This window comes from Mixophyes fleayi, chromosome 7 (assembly GCF_038048845.1).
Source record: "Mixophyes fleayi isolate aMixFle1 chromosome 7, aMixFle1.hap1, whole genome shotgun sequence".
Taxonomy (NCBI): Eukaryota; Metazoa; Chordata; class Amphibia; order Anura; family Limnodynastidae; genus Mixophyes; species Mixophyes fleayi.
In genome coordinates this window covers 129,088,353-129,111,013 of record NC_134408.1, presented here as the reverse complement: position 1 = coordinate 129,111,013, position 22,661 = coordinate 129,088,353, and the positions used below count along the sequence as shown (strand labels likewise).

The 22,661-nt window shown below is 37.8% G+C and overlaps 1 protein-coding gene across 3 annotated transcripts in view; it reads left to right on the top strand.

Moving 5' to 3' along the window:
- The window catches only part of CSRNP3 (cysteine and serine rich nuclear protein 3), a 104,913-nt gene that overhangs the window by 71,057 nt on the left and 11,195 nt on the right, over nt 1-22,661 (top strand). For 2 of the 3 annotated variants that reach the window (XM_075180729.1, XM_075180728.1), the window contains exon 2: nt 3,031-3,201. In XM_075180729.1, the coding sequence (XP_075036830.1) occupies nt 3,054-3,201 (148 nt within the window). In that variant the 5' untranslated portion in view covers nt 3,031-3,053. The remainder of the gene's footprint in view (nt 1-3,030; nt 3,202-22,661) is intronic. The other variant, XM_075180730.1, reaches the window with a different exon arrangement.

Genomic DNA, 22,661 nt, shown 5'->3' with positions numbered 1-22,661 from the left:
TACTGATCAAATTATCATATAAATTGTAAAATATTATTTATTTATGCATTCATTTCTTTTCTTGAGTTTGGTGTCTATCCATGATTTCCCCACTTACTTTCCAATTGCATTAGCCAGTGTTGAGTGAATAATGAGTATTCAATAGAGCTGGGCTAATACAATTTAAAAAATTGTTAGCGTACTGATAAAATCCCTTTTGATTAATCTCATGAGTGTGTCTTACTGTATTGGGGGATAAAAACGTGGGTCATTACTCATTCCAGAATTCTTTTCATAGAAAAAATAGTTCTCAAGTAGTTCTCAATTCCTACAATTCAAAAACACTTTCTAGTGTCACACTCTAATATGTTTTTCTTTGTTGTTGTTGTAATAAAGATATGCTTGTAATTTGTTCTATGCTTGTAGGTGGTAGGGGGGTACCTTTCCATTACACCTACTTCTGTACCTCTTTAGTCAATCAGCTGTAGCTCAGTCTCTCTTACCTGTTTCTTCTGTAGTAATCCAACAATATTCCAAACGGGGACAATTAAAAACTCAGATAGTGGAGCTGCATTGGTAATCGATGAATTGGTCTGGTTATTCATGGACAGAGCCACTTGCCTATGATTGGCTGAAGCACGAGAAAACAGTTTTGATTGGCTATTCTTGTGTTCCATAGATGAACTTTATTGAACTTCATAGAACTCTAGTCAGGTTCTTAATCCAAAATTCCAGATGGACAGACTGTTAAACATTGGTTAGTTACTCACAGAATGTTTCTAACTGCTACCCCTTACTGCTCAATTTAGGGAACCAGGACATTGCAGTTGCATCATGTACCAGGCTTCATTGGGTTTACTTATTTTGACAATCATAGTATATGGATGAGATGAACTATTTAAAAAAAAAAAAAAAAAGACTGTACCAGCCAATTTAGGTTTAAAACTATTAAAACATTTTTATTAAAATATTGAGTGGTCATAGCAAACAAAACGATATCTAAAAATATCTGGACTCTGTATCTCTGGTTTAATGAAACATATTATGTTTGGTCTACAAGACGTCTCACATTCCTCAGTGTTGTTTTAAATTAAGATTGTTATCGACATACAATAGCAGTTGTATTTCACTCTGTTCTGTTCTAATATTTGAAAGGGCCTTCTAAAATTGAAGGGCACCTTAGGGATAGGATGACATGTGAAGTGAAGAACTGCTCTTCTTCACTTTGAATCTAGAAGGTCATTTCATATTTATTTCATTGATTTTTATAATCATAGGTTAAAGTGACTTTTTTTCTTGCTGTAACAAAACCCAAATGCTGACTTCATATAAGGACTCTGGTAACGCGCATGTTTTAAAACTATTATGTTTTCTGCCTGCTGTATGACATGTAGATAGAGCCACTACCTTCAAAATTGGAATGTTCAGATATGAAGTATAAAGGGAGAAAAAACATTGATCTCTGCAACTTGACATTTCACAGTAGCTCTGTTTTAAATTAGATTGCTTGAATTGGGGGCTGAGTTTATTTTGTCCTGATTTTGACTTGGATAAATGTTGGGATACACCTGTGTGATCATTGGGGTGGCAGTGACATTAAAAATTTACAATAGAAAACCGTTTCTCTGAGATTATAATTGATGGGTATTGAAGGTACTAGGAAAAGATCTTTGTAATTTTAATATCAAACTGGATAGACTTCGAAAAAGAAAATATTCATAAAAACAAAATGCATCTTCCACTATATTTCTAGTCTATTGTTGGATGCATCTTTTAATAAGGGCAGCGTGGCAGGGTTAGAGGCAAATGAGTTTTCGTTCATGCAGTTGCTCTGTAATCACCATGCTTCATTGGTATGAAGGTCATGTTGTAGTCTCTAAAGAGTGGGGTAGGGTCTTTTCCATGTTCTGGAATATATAATCAACTTTAGCATGCATATAGCCTTCTTATAGCACAATTTTGAAATATGAGATATATCATATTTATTACCTGTGATGGGGATAGGAAAACCCTGGCTGTGTCGTCTCGTTTAACACAATTGGCATGGGGACATGGAGAGACGTCATGTGATCGATTCACGTTTGGCGAAGGAAGTCCTACTGCTGCCGAATCCACCTGCCACTTGTGTTTCCATCTCCTTATATTACCTGAGACTTTAAGAAGTAAGCTTAAGGCACAGCCTGTGCTGGGTCCAAATTCACCCCACATACCAATTTTGCTGAATTAGACCCATAACCCTCTATATTAACAGCATAAAGTATATGTAGCGCAGACTACTTTGTGGAAAGTCATAATGGCATCATCGTGCAGGCCAGACCTGAGACTGTAGAACTGACATAAGTCCGTATATAGGGTCCATATATCGCTTTCAAATGCGCACTTTGAAAATTGATGTTGTTTTTTTTAATGACTTAGACAAGATTCTTAAATTAGAAGTAAATCCCAAAGAATAATTAAATATATAGTGTAACTAAACAATGGTACGTATATATACCTGCCAAACAGTCCCAATTCTCATCTCCCTCTCTACTGGGATTGTCATGATATTTGGTGAACAAAAGCAGTGTGTTCTGTCTTAGACTTGGGCAGCTCTAAGCGTGATTTGAGTGCATTTGGGATGTAACTATTTGTCTAAATGGGGATGTTGATGCATAGGAGTCACCCCTTACAGTGTGGAAACTGAGTAAGAGAAACGACAGTTGAATTCATAATATTCTGCTGCTAAACCTGCAAATTATGTCAATTCACAATTATCGCACTAACTTATTGGTGTTCATTTATAAACATGGTGCAGTGTGAATACATGTGCTGTAACCCATAGAAACCAATCAGGGTAGTTTTTGGGTAGTTTAGACTAATGAAGTGTTATGGTGTTCAACGTTGTATTTACTTTTGAGCAGCTATATATATTCCCTTTTTTTTTTTTTTTTTTTATTATAGATTTTATTTTTATCATGAACTACTTTTGATTACAACAGTTAAAAACGTATGATTGAGTTTGCCAAATATATAATGATGGTAAACCATGACCTGCGTTCTCTCTGTTTTCAGGTAGATGTGATAGTGCTGCAGCTATGAGTGGAATTTTAAAGAGGAAGTTTGAAGAAGTCGATGGATCCTCACCCTGTTCTTCTGTCCAGGAATCTGATGACGACGTTTCCAGCAGCGAAAGTGCAGACAGCAGTGATAGCGTCAACCCATCCAGCTCTAGTCATTTTACACGTATGTGGGGTTTTGGTTTCTGTTGTGTTCGTAACAATTGGTGTAGTATTGGAGAATGCAGATTGGAAAATTCTGAAAGGAAACCCAATGAGATGAACAACATGTAAAAGTTCATTTATTTATTCAAGACACCCCTAAGCCAAAATAATTACCAAGGAGTCCCCCGACTTTCTTACCACTGGCACTTGTCCGTGGCACCCCAGGAAGCCGCGGCACACAGTTTGGGAACCACTGACCGATACGCTTGGAGGCAACAATTGTGTGGGCTTAAACAATATTTAATAATAAATAGAAATAGTTGATACAAAGAATTTGACACAGACAATGTTTCATATCTTTTTTTTTTTTTTTTAATGCAGTGCTTAAAACTAAGACACAGATAATTTTGGATGTGTTTGTGAAAAGGGGATGGTCACTCTTTGGCACTTTTTTCACTTTCACTAATGTGGTTAATAACTGGACATGAGAAATTATTTATTACATTCTGAAGCTGAATAGTGCATCATCGGCCCTATAGCAAAATTTGGGTGAAGGTACTGACGATGCATCGTTGGTCCCCTGCTCTGTTGTAAAAAGAGAAGTGTTCCATTTTCTAAGCGTGCGTGTCCCGTACCAGCGCATGCTCAGAAGAGACCAGTGCTCTGCTCTTTTGACTAGGGTCTTGGAAGGGGGCAAACGTAGCACCTAACCCCATGGATACCCAATAGTTTGGCAACTTACACTTTCTATCAATAGTAGAGAATGCGGAATAAAGGGACTGGAAATGGCTCATGAAATGGGTATTAGCAATGTTCATGGTGTGACCCCCAACCAATGAGGAGGGGACTTAACTGAATTAAGGGTTGCCCAAAAGTCAATAGCCTCCTTTTTTTAAAATTATTTATTTTGTATACCCTTGAAATTCTGCCTTAGCTCACAAAGGCATGCTGACTAGTTATTGTCAAAGGTGGTGTTTTGTGTATATGAAAATCTTAATCTCTGCAGTGGGATATTAATTAGATAGTGGATAAAACTGTTCAGAGGGCTGTAGGTTGTTCTTTCACATGGAACATGTAATGTACAAAGCAATATTTCTATAAATGCGAGGCGGTTTACTCTCTAAGGAGCTTAGTGGCAGCCTGCCAATCACAAAGCAGCATTTGGCTTCAGCTACAGCTTGGCTCATGCAGATAGTCTTAGTCTCTGCATAATAAGCCAGCAATTTCTTGGAGAAAAGCATCTACATATGAGTATATAAATATAGCTTGCCTTATCTGTCCAAAAACAGAATAAAAAAAAAAGAAACAACAAAACCTACCGTAATTATAAAAACAAGGTTTGCACAGTTCTCGAAGTCTCAAGGTCTGTCTTTGTGTTTATTCATTGTTGGACCATATTAATATTACATCATTTTTCTAAGTTGTTTTGTGCATTCAATAGTGGTGTTGGCGAAAAAATATTTTACGCTAATATTGACACTGTTTTATGGCAACGTACATGACGACTGTTGCTAGACATACACGAATACTATTATGTACCTCTACTATTGTTTACCCTGTGAACATATCATTGCATCAGTGACTGCACTTAATGATTGGTACAGTTGCTGCCAAGTCTTTGTGACGATCACAATTTTATAAACCGCATTCATTTTTCAGGGTCTCTAAATAATACAGATAAATAAGGGTAGATTCACTTAAACTTCTAAACAAAGAAAAGTGGAGGTGTTTCCCATAGCTACCAATCAGATTCTACCTATCATTTTCTAGAATGTACTAGATAAATAATATACTGTAATTGGTTGCTATCATTTATCTACTACAGGCCTGGCCAACCTATTGGCTCTCCAGGTGTTGTGAAACTACAAGTCCTAGCATGCCCTGCTAGCTATTGTCTGGCTATTGTCGAAGTCGTATAACTGGATGAACGAAAGTATATTGGTTAATATTGTTTTATCGTGCGATTGCACTCAGTATGCCACGCTACACGTGGCATGGCGCGATCACGCGGTAAAATACGCACGCACACACTCGCACTACAACATTTAGTTATTTATATATTTCATATTTATATTGATTCCATTCCACAGTGATTTGTGAGCAGATAGTATTTAGTTTATTATTAGTTTATATATTATGATTATATGTACACTTTTTAGTGTTATTTAAGGTTCTTTACAGGAAACGTGTCATGTCTGGTATCATTTTAATCCCCTATTCATCAGCTGTTGCCCGGTTCCTTCGCTAAAGAGATTGGACATTGCATACTCTAGTTAGCGATGTTAGGGAATAAATGTTTAAAGAAATACTGACTATAAAATGCTAATAGACTAGTTGTAACTGGATTCTTGGCTGGAAAGTCAGAGCACAACCCCTGGAGAGATGACCCCCACCTTTGGATATTTTGGTTTGAATTGGCCTATGACCTGGAGCACTCTGGACCTTCCTGATACCTGGACCAATAGAAGCAAGCCACGCCATCTGCATTGTTTTCACTGTAACACTGAGTGTATATAATACAGCTCTAACTGGCACTGGCCTCAGTCTTTTCTGACCACAGTATTCTGGAGTGAAGTACGGCACGCTGGTACCAGTGGGAGCGCAGCTAGCGCAAGCGAGCGCAGCAGTATGTATGTACCTTTTGGTATTGGCTGTACTGTATTATAATTATGTATTGAACTGCTAAATTTTTGATCTGCTAAAATAAATTACTTTGTGCTTTGGAAACACAAATCGCTTATGTAATGCTTATTTAAAAACGATAGAATTACTTTAATACTATCTACTGGCAAAGCATGCTGGGGCTTGTAGTTTCACAACACCTGGAGAGCCACAGGTTGGCCAGGCCTTATCAAGTACATTCTAGAAATGATAGGTAGAATTTGATTGGTTGCTATGGACAACATCTTCTATTTTTCTCTTTAGAATCTTTAGTAAATCTATCCCATTGAGTTTTGATCATATCGTAAATATAAGGATGCTTAAAAATGTCTTCCATGTTTTCTATGATTTTAAAATACATTTGTTTACTTTTGTTTACTAGTTCAACGCATATAAATGAATTTGACTACGGAACGCATAGCTTCCAATATCGGCATACACACTGCAGTGCTATATCTGTGTTTGTGTGTATTGCTACATTTTTTTAGACCTACTACCTTCAATCCATTTCAGTGTTCTCCCCAGCACCTATTTCCCGGGTGTTCCACCCAGCTGTTCTTACTTGTCACCCAACTCTTGGAGCCCAATAGAATCCTATTATAATAGAATAAACCATTGTTTCTCCTATTAGAACAGACACTGTGTTAGAATACAGCCAGCAGTGTGTGTTAGACCACTGACCACTATCCTGACAAGTCATGGCAGGTGTGGGCAATAACCTCCAAAATGTTTTCAATATTATTACAACTGCCCCCACCCGGCTACTTCTTAATGCCACTCGACTGGTAAAATTTTCTGGGCAGAACACAGCATTTAAAAGTAAGATTTGAGATGGATGGAGCATTCTCAATGATCTCCCATACACAAATAAAAACTGCTAGTTAACAACCTCTATGTTTATACTTGTGTTCAAATTTCCGTTTTTAAACACAAATCAAATGCCATAATTCCTAAGGCTTCGGGCACATGCTGTGTTACTGCAGTCAGTCTTTGTGTCCATTGATCCCTATGTAAAATGAGTCTTTGGTCTACGGAGGTTTTTCAGAAAACAGAATGCAGCACTTCACAGCTTTTTGATGTTCCCATTCTGTTTTAGTTTCCTTTAAGAAGTCATGTACACAATACTTTTTACATGGTTACATGTATGTAATTTTCTATTGTGCTACAAATTAAAAATGTTTAAAGGAAGGCAATATATGTGTGCCAACGTAAGCTTATGCTCTTAAATAGAATAAAGGTTTTTTTTCTAAAAATTTATTTTGTAACCCAAATAAATCTATTGAAGTTTATTTATTTTTTTACAGAATAGATTTCTGGATTTTTTTTCATTATTGAAATTATTTCGTAAAGTAAAAGTAATTTTAGATTACACAATTGTATATTTTTTTTTTTTTACATAAAAATTTTATTCAAAAACACAACTTCTATTCTAGTTAAACTGTTTTCTAACTCTAAATATGTGTCCTTTAGTTATTGTATTGCCTAAAACAAAAATGTTTTCTGAACAATCTATAGCTTGCGTTGGTGGATGCATTACTTCTGACAAATGAATTGTATTTTTGATCACAAAATTAATTAAAGTAACAAGAATTAAATCAACTTTTAGTTCCTCTTGGTAAGTTTATAATGTTTTGTAGTTAATAGCCTCCTTATTCGAATTATATACAATAGGAATTATTTTGTGTGTGTTGTTTTTTTTTTTTATTATTATTTATTTATTTTTTTTAAATAATTTACAGTGGTTATAAAATCATATTTACTCATTTGGTATTTTTTACCTTTTAATTTTCTTACATTTGTGTTAGTAAAGTAGATATATTTCGGGATACTTACCCGTCCAACTCAAAACATTCTGTAATCTCAAATAAAAAATAAAAAAACAACTGTAAATCTTTTTTTATTTTTTTATTTTAAAGAAATCACAAATAAACATTGTGAGAATACTCACACAATCAGTTAGTGTCTGTTTGTTATTTAGTACTTTATAGAAGCTTATTTAGCTGTAAATAAAGCCACATTCCTCAAATTTGACCCATGTGCATGGGGACTGTTGGGAAAAGTAATTTTCAAATAATTCCACAGATTCTTTATGGGATTGAAGGCTGGCTTTGACTGCATTTTGGCTGGGTTTTTTTTTTATTTTTAAATTTGTTTGTATTTAAACTCCTCCTGCAATAAGTTCTAAAGCATCCCCATAGCATTATGCTCCCACAACCATGCTTAACCGTATGGACCATGATGTTGGGATGGTGCACATTATTAGGCTTGTGCCAAGCGTTGAGGCTCAAATATCCAACCTTGTTCTCATCAGACCATAAGATCTTCTTTCACTTTGTATGGAAGATGGTAAATTGTAAGTGAGACTTCATGTGCGGTTTCTTCGACCAATGTATTTTCGGTTTTTACCCCCTCCAATAAATTCATATTAAGTGCCCAGGCTACATTTTCCTATACCTGCCACGTAAGACTATGTTTTAGACTCTTGATGGTCTTTCTAACATGTGCCATCTCACCTGGATGGTCCATATAGGTTAGTCTATTTTGGACAAATTTAGAGTTCTGTGGCATATTATGACAGTGCTCTGGTTGACATTAAGCCTTCACATAACCTTTCCCCTGTTGACAATCACAATGTCTACATTTTTACCGTGCAGGCAGCAAGGATGTGTCGGCATTTACCCTGTCGACATTTTTTTGTCGACAGGATAAGTGTCGGCATTTCCACTTCCTGAAATATTTTTTTTTTATTTAATTTGCATAAAGCTCTTGTTTGGACATGCATCAGCCAACTGTGAAACCTTTTACCCACTCGTGTATGTATTTGTAAATCAATGAAAACATTTTTAAATTTTATATGTGGACTCTGCTCAATTCATTGTGTGAACGACAACAGATTATATCAATGTTTTATTTTAGGTTTATGTTGACAAAAGCAGTCAATACTTAAATTAATATTTGCTTCATTATAATTATCATTGATTTGTACGGTACCACAGTGCCATACAGTAAGGAAAACAGGAGATACATACAACGGGAACATAGAAGGTAGATTTAAAAAAATGAAAAACAAATTTGCAGGCATTAAAACAAAGAGTAGAGAGGGTCCTTACATTCTAATTGGTAGAGGACAATGCTGAAACAAGAGAATGGCGCTAAAACTTAAAAACACCCTTGCATTAATGCAGGTAGGAAACAAGTCCCAACAGTACCGGTAGTCAGAGCAAAACTCCTGACTGTCGGAACGTTGGGATAATCAATTAGAACTTGGACTGTCCTGGACAGTTGGAAGGTATGTGACCTGTACAATATAAAAATTCCAGAATGTGGAGAAATTAAATGTGTAGTTATCAATTTTTCATGACAAGCTTGAAACTTGTCTCAAAGTTCAGAAATCCCATCTGTCCAGTGGTTGTAAGCATACTTACCAACTTTGAATATTTGTTTTTAGGGAGCCTGTAATGGGAGGTGGGCGTGACGGGGGCGGGTCTCCAAAATGCGCATCATTTTGGACCCGCCCCCGTGACGTCATGACGCAAAACGCGTCATTTGACAGCGGGGAGCGGGGCCAGAATTGGGAGCTAATTCTGCCCACTCACTAGGAAGTGGGGCACTTCCTAGTGAAGTGGGCGGAATTCGGGAGATTGCCACACTCACCCGGGAGTCTCTCGCAAAATGCGGGAGTCTCCCGGACATTTCGGGAGAGTTGGCAAGTATGGTTGTAAGTCCCAGGGTACCAATTTCCAGCACTCTTTTGATGCTTCAGAAGCTGCAAGTATGCAGCCAAGGATCTTTCCATTTTGCTACTTTACTTCCCAAGATGCAGATTTGTTTATAAAGGCCAGCGCCGTTGGTGGCATTTTTGTTATGGTTCCAGAATTTTGAAATTTGTTCTTACTAGGAGGAATATTATGCATCCACCATTTATTTAATGGAAAGTGATACAATTCTTCTACTGATTTAAATGTTGGTCAATTATTATTATTTTTCAATTGAATCCTGTTGCGCAGTGCTGTATGGAGGATATGGTATCAATCGCATCAGTACCTGCCCCATTGGAGCTTACAATCTACATTCCCTAACACACACACACACACACACACACACACGTGTGCGTTTTCTGGAGGAAACGCACCCAAACACGGAGAGATCATTAACCTCAGTTCCTGGTTAAGGGTTTATGCCGCCCTAAGCTAATTTGCAGATAATGATTGTGATTAACCCTTTCTGGGCCTGAGTCATTAAGCAAAGGAAGGTAAAAAAAAATATGTAAATGTTCTCTGGGTCAAACCACATTACAATTAAAGGGGTGCAAATTAGTTTATTATTTTGTACATAAATTAACTACGGGCTGGTTTTTTTTATGTAGTGCACAAATACTTGATAGCTTTATTTTTACACTGAAATATAAAGTTGATCTAGGACATGCCCTACCCCAACCATAAATTAGAGAGGTTCACTGACGTGTTCTGGTTTTGGTTTTGGATCTGGATTAACGTTGCGTCTTTGTTTTGGATCCCGAATTGGTTTTTTTTGTCCCCCCCCCCCCCCCCTTCTAAAATCCCTATTTTTGTTTTTGCTAAAATCACATATTTTTGCTTCCCCCCCCCCCTACATTATTATTAACCTCAATAACACTAATTTAAAGTAATTTGCAGTCAATTTTGACCGCCTCACAGGTCACAATATTATTTTCATACACTTTCAAACAAGGACTGCAGATATAGAAGACCAAGCCTGCCAGACCTATTATTTCTATTTCAGCGATGGAACAATGGAGCTCTCCTGAATGTCACTGGAGACTTTGAAGAACACTGCTACCAATCCTCTTTCTTTTCTACCTATGACGCTGCCCAACTGCACGAGACTGCCAAGAACTCTGCTACCCCTTGTGTGTCCCTCTGTGAAATGGCGCTGGATCACTGTGGAGGGCGGTACTTTTAGAATCCAAAACTCCCAAGATCCAACGACGTAACAATAACGTTTTGCCTCGTTTTCAATTCCGAGGACGCACGAAGGTACTCGGATCTGCTAAGTTCGGGTGTGTTCTGTTCTCGGGGAACCGAGCCTGAGCATCTCTACTATAAATCTGTCCCCACATTTTAAATTTACCTCCCCCTCCAATGCAACATGGCTTTGCCCATGTACAGAGTTACTACTTTTTTATGCTTTGCTCTCCTTAATGGCTCAGGCCCCCTGTGTCAATTGGAAAGATTAGATTGGGACTAATACGCATTGTCAGCATGAGAAAGCAATAAGGGAGCAGGAAATGAGACCTTTTGCTACAAATATGGCAGCTGGAAATATTACTCATCAGGAATTTGATGCATCTTATAGCAATTCACAAATTTGTCTAACAAAATTCTCTAATGTGTCATAATGGAGTTAAAGGAGTCTTTAGCTTATTTTTCCCCAAAATTCTGAAGGTAACAGGTGTGGCCAGATGCTATTGACGGCCCTTCGCCAGAGGCGGCAGCAAGGAACATATAGTTGGCGATTTGTGAGCTAAGAAAGTTATCTTATTGAAGAACCATTTGTTTTATCTATTAAATAGGGACTCAGAGGAAGCGGGAAATCTATTCTCTTTTGAACATGCAGAGGCTTAGCTTTGTTTTTTATTTGTATTTTATTCTTTGCTCCCCTAAACACTGATACAGTGGAATAGTTAAATACTCCTTTGACATCCCCCAGAGCCCCCCTAGAAGGAGGACAGTTTGGCACCAATGTAGGATCAGGAATACTAAGGACTGTGGATCCTAGACATGTCCCAACAACTATCCCAGTAGTGTAAGTGATCTTTAAGTCGTGATTCCAGCATAGGAGGCATGTTGTACTATCCACCAAGAAGCTCATCAATGGAAATAGTGAGGTCCCCCAAGTCCAATGATTGTAGGAAGCTTGTCAAGGGGATTCTGTAAAAGGTGTTGATCTGGCAGTCGGTCTTGATGTAAATAGAATCCTGCAGGAACAGTGGAATGCAACAGAACTTCTACCATATATGACTGTAAAAACTAAAACTAAAGTAAGAGCATAGTTCTCCAAGGAAGTGGCAATTGTAACTGCTAAGGCAACGGCATATATGAATTACAGATGGACCAAATTGTACAAAAAGCATATAAAGCTTTAAGAAACATATAAAGCTAGTCTAAATGGGACTAAACATACAATAAAAAGTGGTAAAGCACAAATGGCACAGTGAGTTAAATAGGGTGACAGAAATAAAGAAAAACAAAGGGAGAAATAGACAGGATACAAATTGATGGGGTAGATATCATAATCATCTGCAGCTATTTATATAGCGCCACTATTTAGACATGTTGATAGTTGCAAAGAGATTGCAGACTGCCCAAGTAATTATTTTGTTCTGTATGTACTGTTGAAAATTGAAAGGGCTACAATACAATAGAGGAAAATATCTATACTACAAACACAAATACACTTACTATTGAAGATGTTTTAATTTGGCTCTCAATATTAAAAGTAGAAAAGTCAGAATCCAGATGGTATACTTGAAAGATTATTAAAAGAACTAAGAGTAGTTCTTGCAGCTCCATTAACCAAACTTTTTAACTACTCGATGCTGACAGGTGCAAGTTCCAGGTGACTGGAGAATGGCAAATGTAGTTCCAGTACACAGAAAAGGCACTGAGGAAGAATATTATAATTAAAGAGTTGTTAGCCTAGCATCCATACTAAGTAAGTTTAATGGAACCACTTAAAAAAAAAAAGAAATAAAAAAAATGTTCAAGTCAAACAAACTACAAGATCCAAGGCAGCATGGATTTGCTGCGAGATCGTGTCAATCAAATCTAGTGGATATTTTTTAATCTGTATCTAACGTAATGGATAGGCGTGGATCAGTGGATATAGCTCATTTCGATTTTAACAAGGAATTTTGTACAGTGTCCACAAGAAATTATTTCAGAAACTGAAAATTCATGGGTTTTATTCCAATATAGTGGAATGGTTAACGGACATTAAACCGCTCTGTAATCAATTGTCATATTTCTTCCACCCTCCGCTCTCGTCACACATGCTCCCCTGTCATTCTCCCATTGTCACGTGCACCCCAAACCTCCCTCAAGTAATATATGGTAGCACCAGCCTGCCCTCTCTCCCCCTTCACATAGCTAGTAATTGGGGCCCTCTTTGAGTTCTAGGTGGGGTTTTAAGTCGCATAGTTGTTGATCCAAGACCTGTTTTTAACAAGTTTGAATTTATTTTTATTCTATTTTTGTTTATCCTTTTTTTTTTTTTTCTACTGCTCCTTATCCCCTCTAGCCACTATTATGTATTGTATTTTCATTTAATACCATGTATAGTGTCCCCCCCCCCTTCCTGTAGATGCATAAATAATATGTACTTATTTGGTACTGTACATTTTTTGTTTGATATATTCGGTTTTTTGTTTTCATGTCCGTATTCTGTAATATAGCCTTTGTATGTGAGAATTTATTACAACGAATGATCCTGTCTCCTATACACAGAGGATTTTATGAATGAATGATTCTGAGAATGCAGAAATGTGTCTCGTGTCAGTGATGTGACTGGCTCCTGGTGAATTGCACTGCAGTCTCATGAATACATTATATGGGCAATGGGCACACTATAGAAAATTGTCCAATTCCCTAGCACCAAACTAATGCCTGGGTGATATTCATTTACGCAATGTAACAGGACAACTTTTGGGGGGACCATAAGAACAAAACAAGGCATCATATAAAATTCATATCCTATTTTTTTTCTTTTTTTGTTACTAAATTGCAAAGTCAAATTATTATTTTATTTTATTTTTTTTAGATGACCCTTTTTTTTAAAAAAAAGTTGTGATTATTGCACCCAACCCTAAATATACTGTTTAGTCATTGGTCACTAATATGGCACCTAGATGTTTGCTTACATTGCATTGATCACTCATTTTTTAGGCAAAAATAAAATGTTCTTGGTAAATTAGTATGAAAAAATGTTATTTCCTGGCAATTAACTGAGCCCAAGTGAATTCAAGAAGTCAGTAAGCATAGGAGCAGACCAATATATCCCACTAATCCTGAGTCTAACACTGTATCAGTAAGGAGCCTGAATACAGGACAAGTATGTATTTTGTGTCCGATATGTAGTTACCATGTTAAACCAGAAGCACGTGACATGTACACGCACTGCGTGGCTACATTGCAATTATTTTCCATGCATGCTGCGTACCTGTTAGCATTAGAGAAATTGTATACGTTATATCACACTCTCAGTCCCTATTTGGTGCCAAAACCCTAATAATGTCCTGGGAATATTGGCAGCTATGCATGCTGCATTATTGTATAACAAACCTACCAACTCTCCCGATTTTGGCAGGACATTCCAAGTCGCGGGCTGTAAAGGGGTGTGGCTTAACAAAAGGTGAGTAGAGTTTTAACCAAATGTGGCCAGTTTGTGCGTAGAGTTTAGTTGAAACAGGGGTGGGACTTATTTTGCCCCTATTTCGTGATTCTAAATGTTGAGAGGTATGGTATAGTTAAAAATGGGACCATGCAGCATGTATATTGTGTATGTGTATGGTCTGGATTTACATGGTGTATCTAGTAACCTTCCACTGTGATGGCTGTTTATTATCCAGGGGCAAATGCAGGATTTGTAGAGGGGGGTTTCCGCACCACACCACCAGTGGGCATGACCAGCATACATAGGGGCATGGCTATAATATTAGACAGTGCTTGGCTGCTCTCCAACTCTTCCTATCCCCATAATATACATGGGCAATGCTGCGTGCACTACTTTTAGGTGCACGCAGCTCTCCCGTTTCAAGCAGAGCCATGTGAAGTGGGGGCAGGATCCAGCCACCTCAATTATACAGTGCTCCAGGCTTGGATGGGGGTTTCCAGACAGTAGGACCCCCCTCCCCTCGCTTTGCCTATGTTAACATTGCCATATATCCTGTTTTTAGGTGGAATAAGCCCGTTATTTCGAAAGTTAGACTGCTTGTCCCTACTGCTGGGAATATTGGTACATTCCTCTCAACCACAGCTGTGGTAATGGGGTCCTGCACTCACCTGCCAAAGGTAGTACTTCGAGGAGCTAGGCATAGCTATGTCTCACCGTGATGCAGCCATGTTGCTCATAATGCTACAACGCTAGGTGAACAAGCCCCCCTCCCGATAACAAACATCAGAATGTTGGAAGATATGGCGTTGCTCAAATCTGCACTAAAACACATCGGCAAAGCAGCCATTAGCTTTTAGCTGCTCAAAGAAAGTTATACAGTGGAAACAAATCCCTTCTGATTGTTTGCTTTGCTTTTAGTGCAGATTTGCAGCTTTCAGCAATGTTGGTAAACAACCCTCTTGGACCAATTTGGAAACATTGTTCAGCAGACCCCAGTGTTGTGCCTGAATCAAGATTATTTTTAGGTCCACTCTAGAAATTCTCAATGTACTTTTGTAGATCTTGAAAGAAGCATTAATTAGCTTCCTTTTATTTATGGTATGTAACATTTTTCTTTTGCTGCCTGAATAAATTCTAGGCATATCATCTGCACATGGTTTAAATAAACTCAGCTGATCTACTTGCAGTGTGCTTAATTCTCTGCGAAATAATTACAGTCATCTTCCCACTGCAAGACGTCTACTTTTTTTTTTCCTCGCTCTCTCTCTAAAGCTCTGTTAATGTTTCCAAGTAATGGTGCCAGGAATTCGTTTGGGGCTTTAAAGTCACGTGTCTGCACTATTATTTTTTTTTTATATACTTTTAAAAATAGCTTTACAGAAAGCCAAGCCAATCATTTCCAACAGCTCCCAAGACTGCTAATTGCCTCCATCTTCTTGCTTCTGTGTGGCGCTTTAAGGGTGCCTTTTTATGCAGAAGAAAAAAAAAAATGTTAATTGGGACTATTAATGAAACCACTTTTAGGCAAGAACAATTATTCTTTCCCGTCCGCTGCACTGCTCTTGGGATTCTTGTTTTGACCCTGCTATATTTTTTCTCCTCTTCAGCTATCCAGTCACCCATGTGAAACAAGAGGCTTAAAAATGGATGAATGCTATATTGCCGCCAGATGTTGTGTGAATAGCACATTGTGAGAGATTAAAACAAATTGTTTACATTTAGGCTTCTCCGACTTATTTTATCGCACAGGGAGATTATAGCTAGTAACATTAGGGCTATATGAATCAGCAAATTTTAAATATTGCTTAATGTGTTTTGTATCTAACCTTCTTGGGGAAAAAAAAAAATCCGGTTTCAAATCGGGCAATTAAGTCATCAAATTACTTCAAGGTAACTCTAAAACTAATTACTGATTTAAATGAAAACTATCATCAGGAGGCAGTTTTATTAACTAAAATTTTTATTTAATCTAATTAAATTGTAAAGTTATTACATGGATAGCTTTTTGGCTCATCCGTTCTCTGTTTTTATAATTGGCAGGTGCCAGGGTTGCAGAGTTCATGACTGAGGATGTTCTACTGGAACAAAGTGCAAATGTATTGTAACCCCTAGCAACCAATTGGCACTTCGCTTTGATCTTTTACAAGTTTTGGCAGTGAGAGCAAAGGTTCTGTAGCTATGGTTTGTGCAACTTGTTAGTAAATAAACCATTCTGGCTAAATTAAGGTGCACTAGAACTAAAGAAAATACAAATGAAATGAAGGCTATTTCTTTTCTAGTAAAACTGTAATAATAAGTTATTTACATTTTTGCAATTTGTATTTTTTCGGCATTATTATATCAAAGTCGAAAGGAAAAAAAATGAAGCGACCAGGATATAGTTTCGCATAAATGACAAATCAACATTCATATCATTCTACTTTTCTCTAGTTATTTAATTATTATTATTATTGCATTAAAAAAACATGAATGCTCAATGAATGTTTTGTTTATGTTGTCAGTTTTCTAGTTCTTGCTCAATTGAATAACAAGCCTTTTTGACTCTTTCTAGAATTTCCTTAATATAAATACAATGAAAACAAATGTTTTGATTAAGGATGAGTGACTTTGGAATCATCTGTCATTTTAATTACTCCTAAGGAAGCCACTCTGTCATTTTGTAATACTGATTTCCCAGGGGTCTGTGAACCAATGCATGTAGGAATGAATGTACCAAGTTACTAGCGTTAGCTATGGACACAAGACTATATAAAAAAAAATTCTATGTACATTAAAGGTATATAATCAACTGCAGTGTCCTGTGAGACTAAAGAAATAACAGTTGCTAGGCTGTTCAGACTGTCCAGATGTAACTGTACAGAATGATGTCCTAGGGGCCATAAAATCCACTGTATAAATATTTTGATTCAACAATGTTAAGTCAACAAAGGGGTCATACCAGAAGGTGGTTAATGTCATAGCAGTGGGGACCTTTATTTCTGACTTGTGGGTACTAAAGATGGGTTAATCAATGAGGAAATGGGGCCTATTTTCAAAGGTTAGCCATCGGTAAATAAATATCAATTTGGCAAATAATGAACGTCCTCTGGAAAATCAGGCAAATTGCAGTGTATGGAATGTAAATAAGCCAATTGGCAAGCACTAGCACTTGTCACATGTCTATAGCCTTACAATGGAGCTTGCAGCCCCTCGGAGAATCATTCTTCCTGGAATATATTATGTATTATACAAATGTCTGGATACTTTCTCTGGCTATTAGCTCAGACTACTGCACACTTGATTTTTTATTTTTTTCCCCCCCTTCTGAAAGAGAGTTGATGCTTGAGACTGCCAAGAAAAGCTTAGAGAAACTCTTCAGCCATTCATACATTAAGAAAAGGAAACCTCTGTCAGTGGTAGTAAGGGTAATAAGAAATGGTCACCAGGACTCCCTCCCATGGGAAGAGAAACCTATTAATCTATTAATAATCCCCCCAAAATATTTTTGGATGGAGAACATTTTTGAGAGAGCATGAAAGGTTGCCCGATTCTGCAGGTCAAAGACAGAAATTGATGGCTACCTGAATTGCCATATAGTACTTGTCAAGAGGTGTATCCGTTGCGGGTGTTTGACCCTTGGATCAAAGATCCAATCTCCTCGTGATAATCCTTGGGACGGACCTTTGCAGTGTAAAAGAAAAAGATTTAAATATTTTTTTTTTAAAAAAAAAGAGTGCCCCCTCTCCCTTCAACCCAAAACAGGTGATCTTAACGTAGGCACTCGTAGCCTGGACTAATTGATAGTAATGCATGATGAACAACATGATGACCAGCAAAAAATCACATGTCCTGTTGTTAGAGTTCTGTGTTCATATCTCACAGGAGCAGGGGTTCATTCAGTTTTTGAGTTGGAGGAGAGGAGTCACAAGGTGCACCGCAGGGATGTGTATGAGGGCAGAGGAGGGAAGGCTGGTCAAAACAGTGTAGAGCGCAATCCAATAAACAAAGCTGTAGAGGAAGAGTGGTAGGTATTACAGGGATGTGACTGTAGAATTTGGTGAGAAATTGTTATTTGAAGGTAAATGAAGGATTACAGATGGCACTAGATAGACATAACCGGAATGAATCCGGATGAGAGTGTAGAAATTAAAACAATAATAGGAAAGATGATATAAAGTGGGATAATGTTTAGAAAAGAGAGGTTAAGGTGATGACTCATTCAGTTGGCCAACATGTTGCAGGTTCATGAATTGGGGCAGCCAGCGGTCCTGAGTGAGGGATGCTCCTTGTACAACCACCCCAGGCTGTGTAGGGGATGGACACTCCCCATGTTGGTGATCCTGAATAAAACTGGATCTATTCTTTATTACAACAGCAGCAATACCTGAGATATCAGTGGAATATACTGCTACCTTATGTATAATATTTACAAAACCAATATTAAAACGCATTAACTGCCCCCTAAAAATAAAATAAAGGTGTCCTGTTATTAGCTTTTTACATTGATAAATATTACAAAGCCCTTTTCATGTTTGATAAACTTGTATTTTAAATTTTACCTGTTGAGTACTCAGAGTGTAGGTAGCCATATTGTGGGCTGATGCAATATTCAGCCTATCATTTGGCATTAGTGACCTAATTGAGGCAGGATCATATTCCTGGCATGTTTAACTTCAAGTACCATTGAACTAGGGGTGAATTTCTGTTTTAAATTTTAACCAGTTAACTAATAAATAATTATCTATGGACCTAAGTGGTCCCTTGAGCATTTTTGTAAATGTTTGCTCTCAATCTATCATAAGGGTATTCAGAGAGACATCCTGGAGCCCAGAGCTATAACAGAGGCCAGACTTTACTTATTCAAACCCAACGCTGCAAGTGTGACCTTCAGATTAATGGTCCTGTAGGCAGAGAGGGGAAAGCGTGCTTGGTGATGAATGCAAGTTCACGCTGATAAATGAGCTCAGCTGCACCTCCATTAAGAGATTGCTCTCTCGTAATCACTAGCATGTCGGTTAATGAAATATGTGCTGAGAATAAAGAGTGCCTTAAAGTAAAGCCAACTATAAACTTTATATTGATCAAATTAATAGTTGCACTTACAAGTGTCCATGAATATAGAGTATCGATCTAAACTGAGCTGGTCAAACGTGGTTCAAGTATCCACTTTTGCTACACATTTTGGAGCAGGATCTCCAGAATTCCTAGATTGCCCGTTGGAGAAGATCATGCTCTATAAATGCATTCAAAAAGGAGACATTTGGAACCATGGTTGGCCAGCTCCATTTATGTCCATGCTCTATATTTATGGATGCTTGTAGGTGCAACTATTTATTTGTTCATTAAAAAGTTGAACCTTCGCTTGAGCTATAGTTGGCTTTATTTTCCAGTGATCTCCATTACGACCTTGACAAGATACAAAGTAAGGTTGGTGTGAGAAGTTTGCCACATAGTCCAATCAATGAGGTGTTGCTATTGCTGTTTAATTTGTATACTTGGAGCCTGAAAGTTAATGTATATATTAAAAACTTAGGGTGAGAAGTTTGCCGTGTGTTCCCTGGATTATGTGGCATAAATAAAGTATGTGGTGTGTGGTCCCAATATTTCATATCCCTCCAAAGCTAATGGTAGTTTTAATCCATCAGACTATCAACCAGTGGCGGATCTACCATTGGTGCTTCAGGTGCGGTGAACCGGGGCCAGTGGAGATACTGGGTTCCGCTGCACGGGGAACTAGTGATCTGTGGGTCCTGGTTCCCCCCTCCTCACTTCCCAGCACCCGGGCCCACAGTTCGCTAGTTCCGCCACTGCTATCAACTCAGCATAGGCTCCCTGATCGCCACCCTTGTCTTGTACATAACCCAACAGTTATAAGTTGTAAAAATAGTTTTCATTGTGTTTGATACCTTTGTTTTGAAACAGACAAATTGTTTCTTGTAGATATTTTTCCCCACAGTGATTTATTGTCCTGAAAATTCTCACTAATCTCAGCTATTCGTTGTCTATTTGTTCATTGTATTAATTCTCTGTTAGGTTGTGAAACAGGTAAGAATGTGTGACGGTAGCCCCTCGAACTGTATTCACAATATACCGAAATGCTTTGAAAATTGCTTATCCTATTATTTTTTAAGTGTAAACGTTTTTCTAGTGTGCTAAAAGTGTAATGGAATTCCCTGATGTGTGCAATGTTATCTAGGGTCTCCGTGTTCTTAACGAAAATACATAAAATAGTATGGCAGTGATGATGAACTCCATTGCCCGCTTGGAAAGGATAATTCTGGTTTTCTGCTCGGTGACAATATGGCTTTATATTTCTTTTAATGCTTTTCTAACACCAGGAGACAAGCTGAGAAAGCAGAGGAAATTGCTTTTGGTCTTGGAGTCCTGCCATGAGATTATTTGTGTTCTGTGACAATGACATGGTTTGTTATGTTCCAGTAAGAAAAAGGAACATTATCTTAAATAATTTACTTTTTCTGACCATCCGAATTAAGCAGGATATCATATGGATTTATCTCCTCCCTACATCAGGACAGAAGCTCCTCCAAGGTTCTTAAACACCATCTTCTCCAGACATGTTTTAGTCTAACTCTGATGGTGATCTCAATAATCTAAATTACAACCAACTAAAGGGTGGTAGACGCTGGCTCCGATAAGTAGGAAAAACAAATGGCTAAGTTCTAGAGATCATTTTCCTTTCTAATGGCCATCACGCTCGGCATGTAATTGCATGGGACATGCCCAATAAGAAGGATAAAATCTAGGCTGAGAGTAAATTATATACATGGACTACAATCTGGTGTTGCTCCTCAGCTCAGATTGCTGTTACAAGGAGTGCTAAGGCCTTCTTTGCAATATTTTGGCCATGCTGCCACCTATTGAGAATCACCGCTATTATGTTAAGTCGTTATACTGTTGGATTCCTATTTACAAGTTCAAAAGGGGCTTTCAAGAGATCCTACAAACCCAAAGATGAGCCTATAGATGGAATATGAGAGTCCTCAAATTAAAATCCTCTTGTGGAATGTTAATTTCTAATTGACCAGTTACAGAATCTCCTCCAGGTAAGTAATTGAGGTTGAATATTTAATCTGTTCTTGCTCTTAGTCTAACTTTCATCTGTTGAGAGACCCTGGTATAGTGATAAACTACACTCAAACTCTGTGCCACTGAATTCAATACTTGAAGATGATGGTGTACCATTTATCCTTGTACGAGAAGGTCCTGGCACAATGGCAGCATCTACAGCTTCTCTATCACTATCTGCTTCAACAAGGGAAACCACCACCAGACAGGCCATGCTGGACGGATCATTAATCACTTTGACTTTCTCTTATATAATTTACTTATTTATTGTCGAGCATCGGAACTGGAGGAAAGACGTAGCACAAATGGATGTTCTGTTTTGTGAGCCAAGACATTTGTCCCCATTGCGTACAGAGAATAACTCCTTAAAAAAAGGCTTCACTTGGTCATTTTTAAGTTCTGCCATTAAATCCACACTACTAAGACCCCACTTCTGAACTACTTGCCTTAAAACTCACCTGGAATCTTTAATATTGAAGTCTCTCTTTCAAAATCTAAACAATATCTGTTCGTAGTAATGGTTTATTTAGAGGATTTAGATGCTCCTCCTCTGTTTAGATTTTTTTTTATCTCCGTTCCACTGAAGGGCGTGAACATTTTCTCTACCTGCTTTGTAGTATATAGTTTTTCATTCACCAACCTCTTGTTCTCCATAATGTATAAAATAAGTAGTTATATTAATTCCTAAAAGCATCCATTTCTACAGAGTCTTCAATAGTGGTGGAACCACTGCCACTGCCGGAGATGTTACCGCTTTGTGGCCCAGCAATGATGATCCACCCTCTGCAGGCCCCCTGCTCTGCTCTTCTAAGCATGCATGGGGACTTACCTATGCACGGTGAAGCTGGTTTAAAGCTTCACTGGCACGTAGCCCCATCACACCCTCAAATGAGCAAAGCGTGGGCCCCGGGAGGGTGGACTAAGATTGCACAGCACTCGCCCCCAAAATTTTGCTTTGAGGCTCGGCAGTTCCATGTGACCCTGGTCTGAATTTCTTTACTTTCTTACTAAACAGTAACGGGCCTTGAAAATGTTACAACAAATTTGTGGAAACAAAACATTTAATTCTTATTCTGTTTACTGGCAAGAATCTGTTACAATACTCCTTTACTCTGCCTGATGTCCATAAAGTATTTTTATTGCTTATAGGGCTTATTATTACAGACATAAAGCATTTATGTAATCAGTTAGAACTAGTTTATGTAGCTAGAAATGTAACAATTTGTGCATTCTTCTTGGACAATATAATGTAACCTATGCTAAATAAGACCCCTGTAAGCAGCCGCACTGCAGTGAGCTCCTGAATAGTGAATATGCTGTCCTATAGAGGTGCAATCATTAAAGCATTGAATTCTTTTAAGGATATTTCTTTAAGTTTATTGTTTT